At 50.7% G+C, this 15711-nt stretch overlaps 1 protein-coding gene across 1 annotated transcript; it reads right to left on the reverse strand.

Moving 5' to 3' along the window:
* Positions 1-11422: 11422 nt before the first annotated feature.
* On the reverse strand, positions 11423-15074 carry MPEG1 (macrophage expressed 1). The gene is given in 3 exon segments (XM_038405859.2): positions 11423-14147; positions 14149-14504; positions 14507-15074. Coding segments are annotated over 3 exon segments (2160 nt in total). The 5' UTR covers positions 14961-15074; the 3' UTR covers positions 11423-12797.
* Positions 15075-15711: the final 637 nt, after the last annotated feature.

Consider the following 15711-nt stretch of genomic DNA (forward strand, 5'->3'; position numbering starts at 1 on the left):
TTTATTCCTGTTTATGAGTAGCAGCCATGTTAGTCTGTATTCGCAAAAAGAAAAGGAGTACTTGTGACACAAATTTGTTAGTTTCTAAGGTGCCACAAGTACTCCTTTTCTTATTCCTGTTTATACACACTCTGGAGCAGTGAGATTCAGCATTAACCTTTTGTGGGCCAGATAAAGGCACATGTACAGCTCTGCATACCCAAGGTCTCCTGTCCCTCCAGGTGGAGATTGGGGGAGCCCTAAGGAAGAGAGACATGTCAGGCTTGGGTACTTCAAGCCCCCCAACTTAAAGCAGCATTTGAGCACTTCAGAGTCTCTGCTGCATGTACCCTCATACCCCTGGCGAGGCAGGTCAGTGCTGTTATCCCCATGGTACAGCCGGGAACGGAGAGACTTGGGGATCTGCTGCAGGTCTGTGGCAGCGTGGGGAACTGAACCCTGGGTCACTGGGGGTGCCACCTTCAGTTAGACCCAATGGGTGGCTAATTCCACATGTTATTACGTGTGTGTATTTTCCACGGTATCATGCCTGCTGCCCCCCTCTGCCCTGGCATCGTGATTCTAATCTCAGCCCAGGGCACAGGGAAGGCCCTGAGTGGGGCGGGGCTGGAGAGAAAGCCTGCCTTGCCCTCACCTGGTCCCATGGGGTTGGGCCTGGGGCCTCACTCTGGGCATTGCAACCTAGTGCATGGGGTTGCAGTGCTGTAAAGTAGTGGTTCTTAACCTGGAGAATGCATACCCCTGAGAATACGCAAAAGCTTTCCAGGGCTACATCAACTCATCTAGATATTGGCTTAGTTTTACAACAGGCTACATAAAAAGCAGTAGCAAAGTCAGTACAAACTGAAATTTCATACAGACAATGACTTGTTCATACTGCTCTATATTCTATACACTGACGTGTAAGCACAATATTTATATTCCAATTGATTCATAATTATATGGTAAAAATGAAAAAGTCAGCAATTTGTCAGTAATAGAGTGCTGTGATAATTTTGTATTTTTATTTGATTTTGTAAGCAGTAGTTTTTAAGTGAGGTGAAACTTGTGGGTACACAAGACAAATCAGACTCCTGAAAGTGGTGCAGTAGTCTGAAAAGGTTGAGAACCACTAGTCTAGAATCACAAAATGGCCAGAGAAGTAAGCATTGGTGCCACCATCCTTAAAAGCTTTTCAGGGGTTAGGACACTCCCCTGGATTGTGGGAGACATGGATTCAATCCCTCCGCCGTTGTGATATGAAGAAGAGATTTGAAGTTGGGTCTCTCACATTGCAAAAGAGTGTCCTATGGGCACTGGGACAGGTCTCTCTCAGTTTTTCTTTCTGAAAACAATTCACACAGATGACCATTGGTCAATGCGTGTTGGGAAGATGATGCGTTTAATATATTCTAGGGAAGGCTGACGTTTTTCTGATGAAAATGGCTTTTCAAACCAAACACAAATTTTTGTTTCATTTAAAATTTTCTGGGGATTCAAAAATTTTTTGGTTTCAGAGTAGCAGCCGTGTTAGTCTGTATTTGCAAAAAGAAAAGGAGTACTTGTGGCACCTTAGAGACTAACAAATTTATTAGAGCATAAGCTTTCGTGAGCTTCATCCGATGAAGTGAGCTGTAGCTCACGAAAGCTTATGCTCTAATAAATTTGTTAGTCTCTAAGGTGCCACAAGTACTCCTTTTTTTTTTAAAAATTTTTTGCTTCATTTTGATTTTTGTTTTTGGGTTTTGTCCCCACTGAGAAAAGGAAGAGAAGGGCGTGAGGGAGAAACATGAAACTCAGAACAAAACTTTTTGGTTTTAAATTAAATGGGGGAGAAAAGGAAATTGTTTACTCAAAAAAACCTAAAAAAATTCCATAAATGTTTTGGAGAGAAACAAAGAACATTTCATTCTCAATCATTTTATGGTGGTGGGAAATCCATTTTTTTGGTCATTTGTATTATTTCCCAGTCAAGGTGTGGGCTGGGGGAGTCTGTGTGGTTCAGTTATGGGGTGTATGCTGGGGGTGATATCATTCTGACAACAGTGAAAGCAGAGGTGGGGGAGCGCTCCTGATCTGATTTCTTTCTCTCCTTTCTTCCTTCCTTGCTCTTGTTCTCAGGATGGGAGCTTGCAGTGCCCAACCTGCAAAACCATATATGGGGTGAAGACTGGGACTCAGCCCCCCGGGAAGATGGAATATCACCTCATCCTCACTCGCTGCCTGGCACCCTGACTGTAAAACCATTCGGATCATCTACAGCATCGCGCCAGGGGTCCAGGTGAGACCACAGCTCTACAGGAGGGAGGGGGCGTGTGTGACGCTTCCTGAAGTTATCTGGGGTTGGGAGGCACTTCGCTACCACCTGCCCTTAGCGTGAGGAAACCTTGTCTGTGCCTACAGGGGGTCAGCTCCCTGCCTCCACAGGCAACACACGCAATCCTCTCTAGGCCTCGCCAGCCCCCCATCACTCAATGGCGTAGCGATAGGCACACTCCAACCCTCAAACCCTCTGAGCATCTTCCTGGAGCATCCAGCCCCTGCTCCACTGGATGCTCACAAAATTCACAGATTGGCTGCTCCCAGAGGAGCAGTACGCCCCAGCTTACCATTTTCACCTCCAGTCACGACTCCGTGAGACAAGTGTGTCGTGAAAACAAGCCAAAGTTTATTTAACCAGGGATGGAGATTCAAATGAAAGCAAGTAGAAATTATGGAAACAAAAGGTTACATCTAAAGTAAAATCATAACATGTGTTCAAAAACTTCGACTGAGTCAGCTAAAGCTCGCCCCAAAGCCCTGCCAGTGTTTTCCAGCCAGGCCTGGCTGTGAGCCTTTTCCCATAAGGCAAGTCACATTTGTGTCCTCAGTAAAGAATGCTGGGGGTACCTTTGCCCCCCCAGATATACCCCGACAATTTGTTATCGGTACTTGTAAACAGGATCCCTTGTATATTTCCTCACTTGATTAGCGTCTTGGCTATGTATGCAAATAGATCTGTATTGTGAAGCAGTCAACAGACAGTGCTCAGACAGGGAGGTAAGCTCAGCCTGGAATGGCCTGAGGCACGTCACCTCCTGTTTACCTGCCTTACTCACATACCTTGAGAACATAATTTTCAGTATAGATGCATAACTCCTTAAATATTATCTGTAAATACATGACACGGCAATCGTGATGACCAATGAGCTGCTGGCGCTCTGTAGAGACCTCATGTGCCACCCTTTGATCCGACCGAATGCACCCCCTGTGCCCCCCACCCATTGGCCCTGGATCACAGCAGATGGGTGTGGAGGGTGCCTCTCGTGAGAGCAGTTGCTGTGTTGATGCGTACAGCTGCCCTGGTGCAGCCATGGAGAGATCTCTGCAATAACTCCATACCCCCAAGGGCTGTCTCTGGTTGTGACCCGGTTTCTGGAGGGAACGATCGTTCTGGTGCAGCAGCTGTCTTCTGCTTGGTGATGGCATGTGCATTAGAACCAGCCTTGTTTGGAAGTGCTGCTGGACAGGAAGGCTGAGTGGGAAGCTCGGGGTAATGTCTCTCTGCAGGGCCCCGGACCCGTTGCTGGGCACCCTCCTCTCCCAGTGGGGGGCTTGTAGCAGATCCAGCAGTGGGAGCTGGGGGCACTGGAGGGCCCTGTAGTTGTCTAGCCCTGCAGCTGGGGGTGCTGCGATGACTCAAGATTAGGCAGAGTTTAAGCACCTTCTCAAGTTCCCAAAGGACATAGGCACAGACTCCAAGGGTGCTCCGGGGCTGGAGCACCCATGGGAAAAATTCGTGGGCGCTCTGCACTCACCACCAGCCAAGCTCCCTGCCCTGCCCCGCCCCGCCTCACCTCTGCCTCCCAGCGCTTGCTGCTGCCAAGCAAGCTCCAGGAGGGAGGGGGGTGGAGCGGGAATGTGGCACGCTCAGGGGAGGAGGCGGGGAAGAGGTAAGGCTGGGGCGGGGATTTGGGGAAGGAGTTGGAATAGGAGCAGGGAGGGGGTGGAGTTGAGGCAGGGACTTTGGGGAAGGGGTTGGAATGGGGGCGAGGGAGGGGTGGAGTTGGGACAGGGCACACATGGCGCTAGTAGAAGTCGGCACCTATGCCAAAGGATGCCATTTCTCTCTCTCCCTCTGCACAGAGACCAGAACACCCAAACCCCAGGAAAAGCTTCACAGTTCCTGGCTTCCCTTGACACTGTTATCTCCTGGACAGTGAGAAGGGCCAAAAGGTGAGGGGCATCCTGGCTTGTGTCTCCGAAACCCAGAACATTCGGGCTGGGGGGGGACTCTGCGTCCGTCGATGGTTCATTAGGGTGGGGTGGGTGGGGTGGGTTTTACCCGAGGGAGCAGCTGGTCTGGGGAGGGATAATAGGCAAAGGAAGAGCCAGACACCCCTAACATCCCAGATGGAAAGTGTTCTCCAGACCCGGAGAGGGGACAGAGCATCCCTGCAGAGTGGGGTTATTGTCCTGTGGAACTGAGAGAAGGGGCTGTCATAGGACAGGCTGCCCCCTCCTTGCTGGAGAGCCGATGAGGGAGGGAAATCTGTAGGAGATATAGGGTTGCCAGAGTAGCCCAGGGATGATGATGGGGATTCATACAGGATCATAGCCTGGCACATGCGTCCCCGACACAAGCTCCTCTTAGGAAATGAGCTTCAGCTCTGGGACGTACCAGCTCTTTTCACTTGGTTTCCTGCAAAAGACCTAAGATGCCAGGAGCCCACCATTTCAGTGACATCTCTAATGGACAATCGAGGCCTTTTCAGAGGCTGTGGGTTCATACCAGAGAAAGCCCCCATATACTCCACAGCGAGCCAGACCTAAGTCCAGCAGCTGTCTGTGCACAAGACACCAGATACAACGTCAGTTGCAGACCATTTAAAAACCAAAAAACAAACTCCCAAATCGAACCCTGGAGTTTTTATTGAATTTTGATATGAAAATAAACTCATGTTTGTTTTGTGCTGTTTCTGAATGGGCTGGTAATAACATGTTACAGCATTTTGTATGGAAAACTCAGTGCCTTGCCTGTCATGGGAGGCAGCTGGAGATTTTGGTTGATGGTGGTGGGGAGAAGCACATCAGCTGGATGAACAGCTGTGAAATAATTAACAATTATCATGTTATCAGTCATCATTATGTTTCAGAGTTAACGACACAATGGGATGAACCGCACCACTCAAGCTTGGGAGAGGCTGTGTGCAGACTCCAGCCTGTCTTGGGGTGGGCTCTCAGCTGCTTGTGTATTAACCTTTCCCTCCTGCACTCCCCCAGGTGCTGAAGCTGCTGCTGGTGGCCTGGGACCGCCGCCTGATCTTTGCCATCGGTACCTCCAGCACCACCGGCAAGTTGGACACAGTGATCTGGAACGAAATCTACCACAAGACGGAGTTTGGTTCTAACCACACAGGCCACAGCTACCCAGATGCCAACTACCTGGACAATGTGCTGCCGAGCTGGCAGTGCAAGGCATCACGGAGGAGAGCATGGCCCAGGAGAAGGACTGAGAATACGGGGAGGGGAGGAGATGGCATTTCTTTGTGGCGGGAGCAGCGCTTTGCCACGTGGCAGTGCCCCGCACTTGCCACTGCCTCCTCCCTGCCCCGGTGCCTGGACCCTCCCCCACCTCCTCCTCCCGCTGCTGTGACACTCAGAGGGCACCAGTCGCACCATTGAGACGTGTGGCTTGGGGTTGGAGAGGAGAAGGAGTCGCACGGTGCCCTGTCAATGGAGGCCCATGGTGCCCTGTCAATATCTGTGGGGCCAGTCTCCCAACATGGGCGCCGCCCCCACCCAAGGTTATGTTAATCTTGTTGCACTTGGCTGGGAAGGGAGGGAGGATTGAACCGCTAAACCCTGTGAAAATGAACTGCCTCTTAGGGCACTACCCTGTGGGAAGTGCTCCTGTCCCATAAGGCAGCTCCGCTACCTCATGGGAGCTGTTGCAAAGGCCTGTGGGAATGCCAAGGATTCAAACTGGTCCTAGTCTTGCTCGGTTAGGAGACTGGTTGCATGTTGTCATGTCACTGCTTTCATGTTGTGGACTCATTGTGAGTTGGAAATGTGCTGTTTGGAGGTCTGGTACCCCCATCCCAACCCACCTCACCCTCCCAGGCCTGCCTGCCTGCCTCCCCGAGCCCACCGCACATTGGGGCAGAACCAGGTCTGCTGCCCTCACGTGCGAGTACCACCCCTGAAGCTCCCATTGGCCGTGGTTTCCCATTCCTGCGGGGGGTGGGGTGGGGAAGCGCACGGAGCGCTCTTCCCCCCTCTCCCTCAGGGGCCACAAGGATGTGGTGCCAGCCGCTTCCAGGAGCGGCGCGGGGTCAGGGCAGCAGTACCACAACCCCCACTATAATAACCTTGCTCCCCCTCCACCCCCCCACCTTTTTTGTTCAGGATTCCTGCAGTTACAATACCGTGAAATTTCTGATTTAAATATCTGAAATCATGAAATTTATGATGTTTAAAATCCTATCACCGTGAAATTGACCAAAATGGACCATAAATTTGGTAGGGCCCTAATTATAAGTGATAGCATACAGATCACAGCAGATTACCTAGCAATAAACAAAATAAACACAAACTAAGCTTAATATACTAAATGATGATGATGATGATGGGTGATCACTCATTACCGCGTATGATCATCTTCCATGGGAGTTCTCAGGTGGCTAATAAGGCCAATCCTTGAACCACAAGTTCTATTACAATGAGGACAGATGTTTTCAGGTTCATCAGGAGGCTGTTGACCATTGCTGGGAGCCAGTCTCTCCTTCTTCCTGCACCTCTTGTCCTCTTCAGCTTGTTGGTGAGCAAGTTCAAAATGCAGGGGACCATCACGTAGGACTTCACTCCATTTTCAGCGATCCTGGGCAATGTCTCCCAAGTCTCAAAGTCAATTTTACACTTTTTTAGGTTGTCCTTCAGCAAGCCCTTATAATGCTTTCGTTGTCCACTCACGTTATGGTACCCTTCTTTCAGCTGAGAGAACAGGATCTGTTTTGGGAGGCGATGGTCTGGCATCCGGACAACGTGACCAGTCCAGCGGAATTGCTGATGGATGATCATGGCCTCGATACTGGTAGGTTTTGCCTCTTCCAGAACACTAATATTGGTGTGCCTGTCTTCCCATTTGATCTTCAGAATCTTACAAAGGCAGCATTGATGGTGCCTCTCAAGGGCTTTCAAGTGGTGTCTATAGGTTGTCCCAGTTTCAGATCCATACAACAGTGTTGGGAGAATAACGGCTTGACAAACAAGAAGCTTGGTGTCTGTTCGAATGTCATGATCTTCAATAACCCTGTGTTGTAAACGAGAAAAACCTACACTGGCACAGCTCAGACGATGTTGAATTTCTGTATCAATATCTGCCTTGGATGAAAGATGACTCCCAAGGTAGAGGAAATGATCGACATTCTCCAGTGCCACTCTATTGACTTTGATAGATGGGGCATGTCAGACCTCATTTGGAGAGGGCTGATAGAGCACTTTAGTCTTCTTGATGTTAAGATATTAAGATATTAAGAGTGAGACCAAGACATGCGTAAGCACTGGCAAACACATTCAAGATAGTTTGAAGATCTTTCTCAGAGTGGGCAAAGATTGCGTTGTCATCAGCATATTGAAGTTCCACAATAGATGTTGTGGAAATCTTACTCTTGGCTTTCAGCCTGCTAAGCCTGAACAGTTTTCCGTCCATTAAGTAAATGATTTCAATGTCAGCTGTAAACTTCCCAGCAATTAGGTAAAGAATGACGGCAATAAAAACCGCAAACATGATGATATGACCCTGTTTGACTCCTGATTGTACTTTGAAAGGTTCACTCTGGGAGCCAGTGCTGCTCAGAACAGTTGCTTTCATGTTATTGTGAAGCAATTTTAGGACATTGATGTATTTATCAGGACATCCAATCTTAGAAAGTATAGTCCAGAGTGCACAGCGATTCACTGAGTCAAAGGCTTTAATTAGATCAATAAAAGCCATGCACAGTGGTAGGTTTTGCTCCCGACACTTTTCTTGCAGCTGCTGTGCTGTGAAGATCATATCTGCAGTCCCACGACATGGTCGGAAACCATGCTGTGACTCCAGTAAAATTTATTCTGAAAGGGGCAGAAGGCGGTTTGCAAGGATCTGTGCCAGAACTTTGCCTGCAATGGCTAGAAAGGAGATACTATGATAATTTCCACCATCCACTTTATCCCCTTTCTTGAAGAGGGTAACAATAAGGGCATCCCTCATTTCACTGGGTATCTCCTCCTTTATCCTTTATTAAAAAAAATATACTAAATAGATTGGATATGAATAATAGATTCTCACCCTAAGAGATGATACAAGCAGGCTGCAGATTTTTAAGGGGCAAGCTACGCTTGCTTTACAGCTTGGAATCCCCAGGTGTTTCATTCACACACTAGAAATCCCTTTAACCTGGGTCTAGCACTTCTCCCAGTTCATCTTTTTTCCTCAGGTGTTTTCAGGAGTTTTCTTGTGTGGGGGGATGAAGAACCCTAGATGATGTTACTCTCCTGCCTTAAATAGTTTTTGCATATGGTGGGAACCCTTTGTTCCCAAAGCTTGGTTCCCAGACCAATCTGTGGAAAAGTACTGACATCTCAAGATGGAGTCCAGAGACGTATGTTCTCATCACATGTCCTTGTAGAGTCATAGCAGCCATTACTTAGCTGTCATCTGTAGTGTTCTCAGGAAGGCTCCCCAGGTGGGGAATAAGCTTCTTCTAAGGCCTATTGTTTCTTCCTAATGGCTTATTGCCCTGAATAGGACCTTCCCCACCCACTATCTAGACTGAAAGCATCTTGTCTAGTGGGCGTTACCCAGGTGTAACTACATTTGAAATATAGATACATAGTCAGTATTTATAACTTCAGGTACAAAAATGATACATGCATACAACTAGGATAATCATATTCAGCAAATCATAACCTTCCCAATGACATCTTACACAACCTGTCTTGCATAAAATGCATCATAATTATGCCATAATCATATCTTAATAAAATCACTGCAAAGAATATGGGGTGCAGTGTCACAGTGTTGATTTAATAAACAGAGAACTCTCCCACCAGGCCAGGGGGTCGTTTGCTTCCTATGTCACCTGGGCCTGTCCATGTGTCTTTTGTTACCCATATGTGGCAGATGGATACCTGAGAGCCCCTTCTTTCCAGGGAGATGGTTGACCCAGGGTTGAGAGGGAGTTACAGTCTGATTCTCCTTCAGCAGAAGTTGGTCCCATAAGAGAGATTCCCTCGTCCATCTGATCTCGCTGGTAATCTGGGACCAGCATGGCTGCCACAACGCTTCCAACAATCTTTATGTATCAGTGAGTTGAGTTGAAACAGTTCTCTGCATTGGTCTGTCCGAGCAGGCACTGCCCCCCTCCCCCACCTGCCAGAGACGATGTCCCCTCTGAGCTGTGAGTGTTTAATTCCCTCTACCCCAAGGGTGCTCAGGTTTTCTCCCCTCTCTCATCTGCCTCAAAGCCCATTTAATGCCCCCTGACAGCTGTTTAAATGCAGGGCTGAGCTCAGCAAGTGGTAGAACTAGGTGGGTTATACTAGGAGTCACCCCTAAGAACCTGGGACTGTTTCCCTAGGGAAGAGCAGAGCCAATCTATGAAAAAACCCTCTTGATCTAGGAATCTGTCCACCCAAACACATGCTGGATTTCATAGACTACACACAGTATATACATATATATATATTTTTTTTTTACAGTCTTTTTTTAATGCATTGTCCCCTGTGCAAATAACTGCTGGCTGAAATAAGAGAAAAGCTGCATCTTTGTAATCTATTGTGGTAACCTGCCAGAGGTTACAGAGAGAAGGTAGTGGCTGACTCAGGATACTGGGATCCTTTTCTATATCCCATTCCTAGGGGCCTGTCTGTCCTTAATGGCATGTGAGCTGACCGTGAGTGCTCAAAAAAGGGTAAGGGGGGGAAGGAATGGGGGTGAAAGAGGGGGTATTTTCAATAGAACACAACCTAGAACCATTTTAGTTCTTGCTTTTATGGATGACCCCTGGGAGCATGCTGGAAAAACTTCCTATGAATGGACAAAGGCCACACCACTCGTTGTGTCTCATGATTGTTGTCCAAAGCAGGGTCTTTGGCTTTCATTGGGGTTTGCTCTGCCTCCCTGGGTGATAAGGAGGTCTGTCCATCTACTAGCATCTTCTCCTCCCCCTTCCCCCCCGGCGCAGGGTGAACATCATCCTGGCTTTCCAGCTGGAGAATGTAACGCGGGGCAGTGGTAGGGCCGCAGAGCTGTGAACAGAGCTCTGTGCTCTGTCGATCTGCTGCTGTAGCCCAGCTGGGCACCATGGCAGAGATCTCCATGCATAGGAGGGCTAAGAGAGGTCTGGGGCCTGTAGCATGAGAGAAAGGAGAAGGGGGAGGAGAGCTGGTGTGCGGGGGCGGGAGGGAGGTTCCCCTTGTTCAACGATGACTCTAAAGACACCCCAAACTACACAGCACCCCGAGTGGGGATCATGTAGACATAGGTAGGTGAGAGCCATTAAGCTGGTGTGGCTGGGCAGGGGGTGCCAGGGGTTAGAGAGAGGCAGGCTGCAGACTGAGGGTTCCTGGGTGGGGATGGGGGCTCTGAAATACAGAGTGCATGTATTTCCCCCTCCCTTGGTGTTGGCTCCCTGGCTCTACATGGCTATGGGCTGAGATGGCTCTGAACTCCCGCACCACCTCCCAGTAGATCCATGACATCTCCTATTCAGATACCTCTGAGTGTTGCAACCCTGCGCTGCTTGAGCTGCTCCTGGAGACAGGGTCCTGGCACCTACCCTGGCTGATTTTGCTTTTCCCTCTACACCTGGGCATTGGGAAAGGGCTCAGGACTTGGGGGGCCCAAAGTGACACCCCAAAAGGGCTAGGTGCCAGGCCAATCTGAGTCAGGTCCCTTTAAAGGGCCTCAGGTTGGGCCCTGTGGAAATTGAGGCCCCTGAATCACTTGGGAGAATTGGCAGAAGGGGTTTTGTGGGGGAGGGAGCTGGAGGTGAAAGGGGCAGAGATGCTCTGGGCTGGCCCATGAGGGCAGTGTGACGGGTCCCCCGGGGTGCAACCTGGAACTGGGGTAACACTAAGCCCTCTCCCTGTCCAGCCTGGGCTCCCTCTTACACTGTGCTGCTGTGCAAGCTACCAAGCCCTCCACACTTGCACTTCCACCAGCATTCACACAGGCAGGGACACACCCAGTTGCAGTTACATGCAGGCTTTGACCAGCCCTCTTCATGAACCAACAATAGCAAGTATGCAGCCCAAAACACCCCCAGCTGCCCAGCCTGGGACCCCAGAGCTGTACCATCCTGCCCTGATCAAATCTGACCAGTTTAATACCCGGTCCACTTCTCCTTCAATGTGAAGAGAACCATGCACAGATTTCTATTAACTGAGTTGAGATTTTTTCCCCCAAACACTTTGGTCAAAATTCACTGGTTTAGATAAAACATGTTTATTAACTACAAAAGATTTTAAGTGATTATAAGTAATAGCAAACAGATCAAAGCAGATTACCTAGCAAATAAACAAAACTGCAAACTAAGTTTAACACACTAGCTAGATTGAATATGCATTAGCAGTTTCTCACCCTAAGAGATGGTACAAGCAGGCTGCAGACTCTTAAGAGGCAAGCTGCACTTGCTTTACAGATTGGAATGGCCAGGTCTTTCATACACAGGCTAGAAATTCCTTTAACCTGGGTCCAGCACTTCCCCCAGTTCAGTCTTTGTTCCTTTGGTGTTTCCAGGAGTCTTCTTGTGTGGGGAGTTTAATTAAAGAAGTTAATTAGAGGAGTTAAAGAACCCCAGATGATGATGTCACTCCCTACCTAATATAGCTTTAGCATACGTTGGGAACCCTTTGTCCCAAACCTCAGTTTGTGGAAAAACACTGACATCCCAAGATGGAGTCTAGAGACATGTGGCCTGGTCACAGGCCCTTGCATACTTTGCTGAGTCATAGCAGCCATTACTTACAGGCTGTCTGGAACATTCACAGGAAGGTTAAGTTCTTCCAGGGTCCATTGTCTTTGCTGATGGGCCACCGGCACTGTCTGGCTTCTTCATTGTTGTACCAGAAAGGCTAATTGTGGGTCTCACCCAGAGTAAGCAGGACTGAAGTACAGATTCCTAGTCAATATTCATAACTTCAGATACAAAAATGATACATGCATACAACTAGGATAATCATATTCAGCAAATCATCACTTTTCCAATGACACTTCACATGATTTATCTTGTACAGAATGCATCATAATTATGCCATAATCATATCATAATATTTCTATGATGAATAAGGGGTGCAGTGTCACAGGGGGTATTTAGAGTGATCCCCGCATTGTGTAGTGCCTGGGTCACAGGCTGCCCCCCTTCCGGTCCTCTCCCACATCACTGCAAGACAGCCCCAGCCTGATCACAGCTGACCCACGTCCATGGGCTGCTTGTTCCCCACCACCCTGCCGGGTTAATTCCACCCCAACAGGTCGGCCCTTGGGGAAGGCCAGGGAGTTGCCCTCACTGTCTCTGCATCTAATTGCTTGGGTGTCTCAGAGCACAGACAGGACCACTCCACTCCAGTGTCACCCTGAGATGGGATCAAGGGTTACCGCTGGCCCGACTCCTGTGCACACACATCTCTAGCTCCAGGGGGCTGGCTGGTAGGGGGTGGGTTGCAGCTCAAGCTAATAATGCAGTGGGGGCACAGCTACAGCCTGGGAGTGGGGGAGCTCACGGTTCTGCGCAGCAGGAAGCTTGTTGCTCTGCCTGGGGCCGGAGGGGGCTTTTCCCAGGAGGAGCCAGTGGGAGTTAACCTGTCTGGCTCTCAGGGTCTGGCTGGCATCTCTCCCCCAGCTCAGCAGCAGTGCCATATGCAGAGCTGTCTGGGACCAGGCTCTGCCCCTCCTCCACCGTGCGGTAACCCCTGGCCTTGTACCTCCGGGAGCCATAGATAGCCAGGGCAATGAGGATGGCTAGCCCAGTGGTGACAGCCACTGTGACGCCAGCTGTCTCCTTGCCCGACAGGCCCCCTCCACCACCCAGCCCTGCGGCGCGGCGCGTCTCAGCGGGATCCCCGAGCCGCCACATCTGGGTCTTGGCGTCTTTGACCCAGGAGCGCTCTCCATTGGCATTGGTCACCAGGATGGTGTCAGTACCTACCAGGGTCATGGCGGGTGGACGGGTGTAGGGAGGGAGCCGTGCCGGGGGCAGGGCCCCTCCAGTGAAGATCCCGGACTGGACGCAATACTCCACTTGGCAGCCATCGCTGATCAGAGCCAGGTGCTGGCTGAATCCCGCCGGGCAGCGCTTCACGTAGGGGTCATCCACAGTCCCCTGGTGGGCCCCCACCAGGGGGTTCCCTGTCTCACAGCTGAAGAACCCCCCAAAGGGCACAGAGTATCTGTGCCCCATCTCGTAGTCTCTGCTGACACACAGCTGGAGCTGGTCAAAGAGCCTCAGCTGAAAGAAGCTGGAGGGGCAAGACTGGGCATTGGTCAAGGGATTGGCGCTCCGAGAGCTGAAGAGACCCCCAAAGAGGTACCCCGAGTTCTCAGGGACCTGGCTTCTTGCCATGCACCAGAAGGCACTGAACTGGACCTTGGACAGCCAGAATACATCCTTGCACACTCTCTTGCAGAACAGCCCCAGCATACAGGAGCGATAGCACTCCAGGTGGCTGTAGCCTTCTTCCCGCTCCTGGGTGCTCAGCCGCACTGGGGTGTAGCCTACAGGGCAGGAGAACGCTCCAGTGAGCGGGTTCCTGTGTTCTAGCCCCTGGCAGAGGACTGGTGCATCTGGGCCCCCTAGTGGGACGCACTCCTGATAGGCACCTCCGAAAGTAAAGTTGGTCTCAGGTGCTTTGCAGGAGCCATCGTCGGCGTTGGCATGGAAGTTGAAGTTTGGCGAGGTGGTGTCAGTGCAGCCAGGGTAGGTGTTGAAGGTGTAGTAGCGGCGGGCGGCCAACTCCACCCTCCGGGAGAGCTTCTTCACTGTGGGGCTGGGTAGCTCCGGCAAGCTACTGGGCGTGATGAAGAAATGCAAGGGCAAGCCAGAGCGGTCAATAGCCACCAGCTGGTGGTGGTGCCCTCTTGCCAGGCTTTGAGGGTGAATCCCTGGGTAGAAGGGCATGCCACCAATGCTCTCCACCCTGGAGTTGGTTGCGGTTGGACAGGTACTGCTTGGTGAAGGAGTTCTCCATGCTCAGTGACCCACTAGTGCTAAAGTTGATGATGCTGTGGAAGGAGGCCCCAGCCGAGGAGGTGATGGCACTCCGTGTAGACATGTTATCCTGGACGAAGGTGGATTTGATCTGATCCTCTTGCACCAGGCTGGCGCCAGCGTCCAGTGAGGTAATGACATGGGTACCATAGTTCAGCACCAGCACCTCCGCCAAGTAGTCTGCCATCCGGCTCTGGTTGTTCTCCAGGTGCCCAGCGATGGTCACCAGCTGCTGGCGGAAGCCCTTGTCCAGGGCTGCCCCGGGGTCAAACTTGGCAGTGTAGATCAGGTTCCGACCTGAACCCGGGTGGTCATGGCTTGGTCCTTCACCTGGTGGGTCTTCATCTTGCGGAAGTCACTGGAGAACTTGCCGTTGAGAGAGGAGAAGAGGGAGACCTCTGTGTTGACCGAGGCGGCGGTGGCGCTCTGGTAGTCCATCCAAGATTCTATGATCTCTGAGTTGATCTCCAGGTTGCTCTGCTTGCGGGGGATGGTGAAGACCTCATCTGGGATGATGTAGGATCCGTCCTCTGTGGTTTTGCACAGCGAGTAGCCCAGACTGATCACTCTCCCCATATCCAGGTTCCTGAGGTTGTCCCAGCCCCCGCCCGGCAGTACCTCCAGCCCAGGGAGCTTTAGGGCTTTCTTACACTCCTGAAACCCTGCAGCAGCTGGCGGCCCTGGAAGCTTCTCTGCTCCTTGCACCCAGGCCACCAGGCTCCAAGAGAGGAGAGCCCCCAGCAACTTGTTCATGGCTGGGGCAGCGCTCAGAAGATGCAGCTGTCCGAGCAAAGAGGAGGGAGCTGTCAATACGTGCTGGTGGCTTAGCAGCTCTGAGCCCAGCTGTCTGAGAGTTCCTCCTTTCCATGCTCCAGTTAATGTTTAAAAAGAGAGAAGTGAGAGTGGATCCCCGTCAGAATCAGATGGCCGGAGGATATAGGTGGAGCTGACAGAGGGAGAGCCAGCAGGTATGTCAGGGCCCTCTGCCTTGCTCATCATGGTGGCAGGAGATTGCTATTTCCTGATTGTTACAATGCCCAAAGTGTGCTAGGGGCTGTACAGCAATGGATTATTGCCCCATCTTCTCCCACCCGTCTTACAGTCTGACACCAGTGTTGCCCAGCTGCTGAGTGGGAGCAGCTGCTGAGGCCTTCCCAGAGCAGGAGAAATCAGAATCCACCCAGACTCTGCAGCAGTGAGCATCATTTGCTATATTTACATACAGGCCTGGAAGTGGGGTGGTCATAAACACCATGTAGAGCAACTTCTTCTCCCAGGAACCTCAGCCTAGCATAAGTGCTAGGGTCCCAGGGAGAAACTCCACCTCAGCAATTGACTCCAATGGGAGCCCAAGTCAGTCAGCAAACTCTTCTGTTGCTTGCACAGGTCTCTGTTCTAAGAACATAGCATCACCCAAAAGCTACCACCCCACGCATGTCTTCTGACACTAAAAACTTGCTCACACAGTCAGAATGGGGAAGACTATTACAGCGTTCTCTGGTGA

The sequence above is a fragment of the Dermochelys coriacea genome, chromosome 6, assembly GCF_009764565.3.
Source record: "Dermochelys coriacea isolate rDerCor1 chromosome 6, rDerCor1.pri.v4, whole genome shotgun sequence".
Lineage (NCBI taxonomy): Eukaryota > Metazoa > Chordata > Testudines > Dermochelyidae > Dermochelys > Dermochelys coriacea.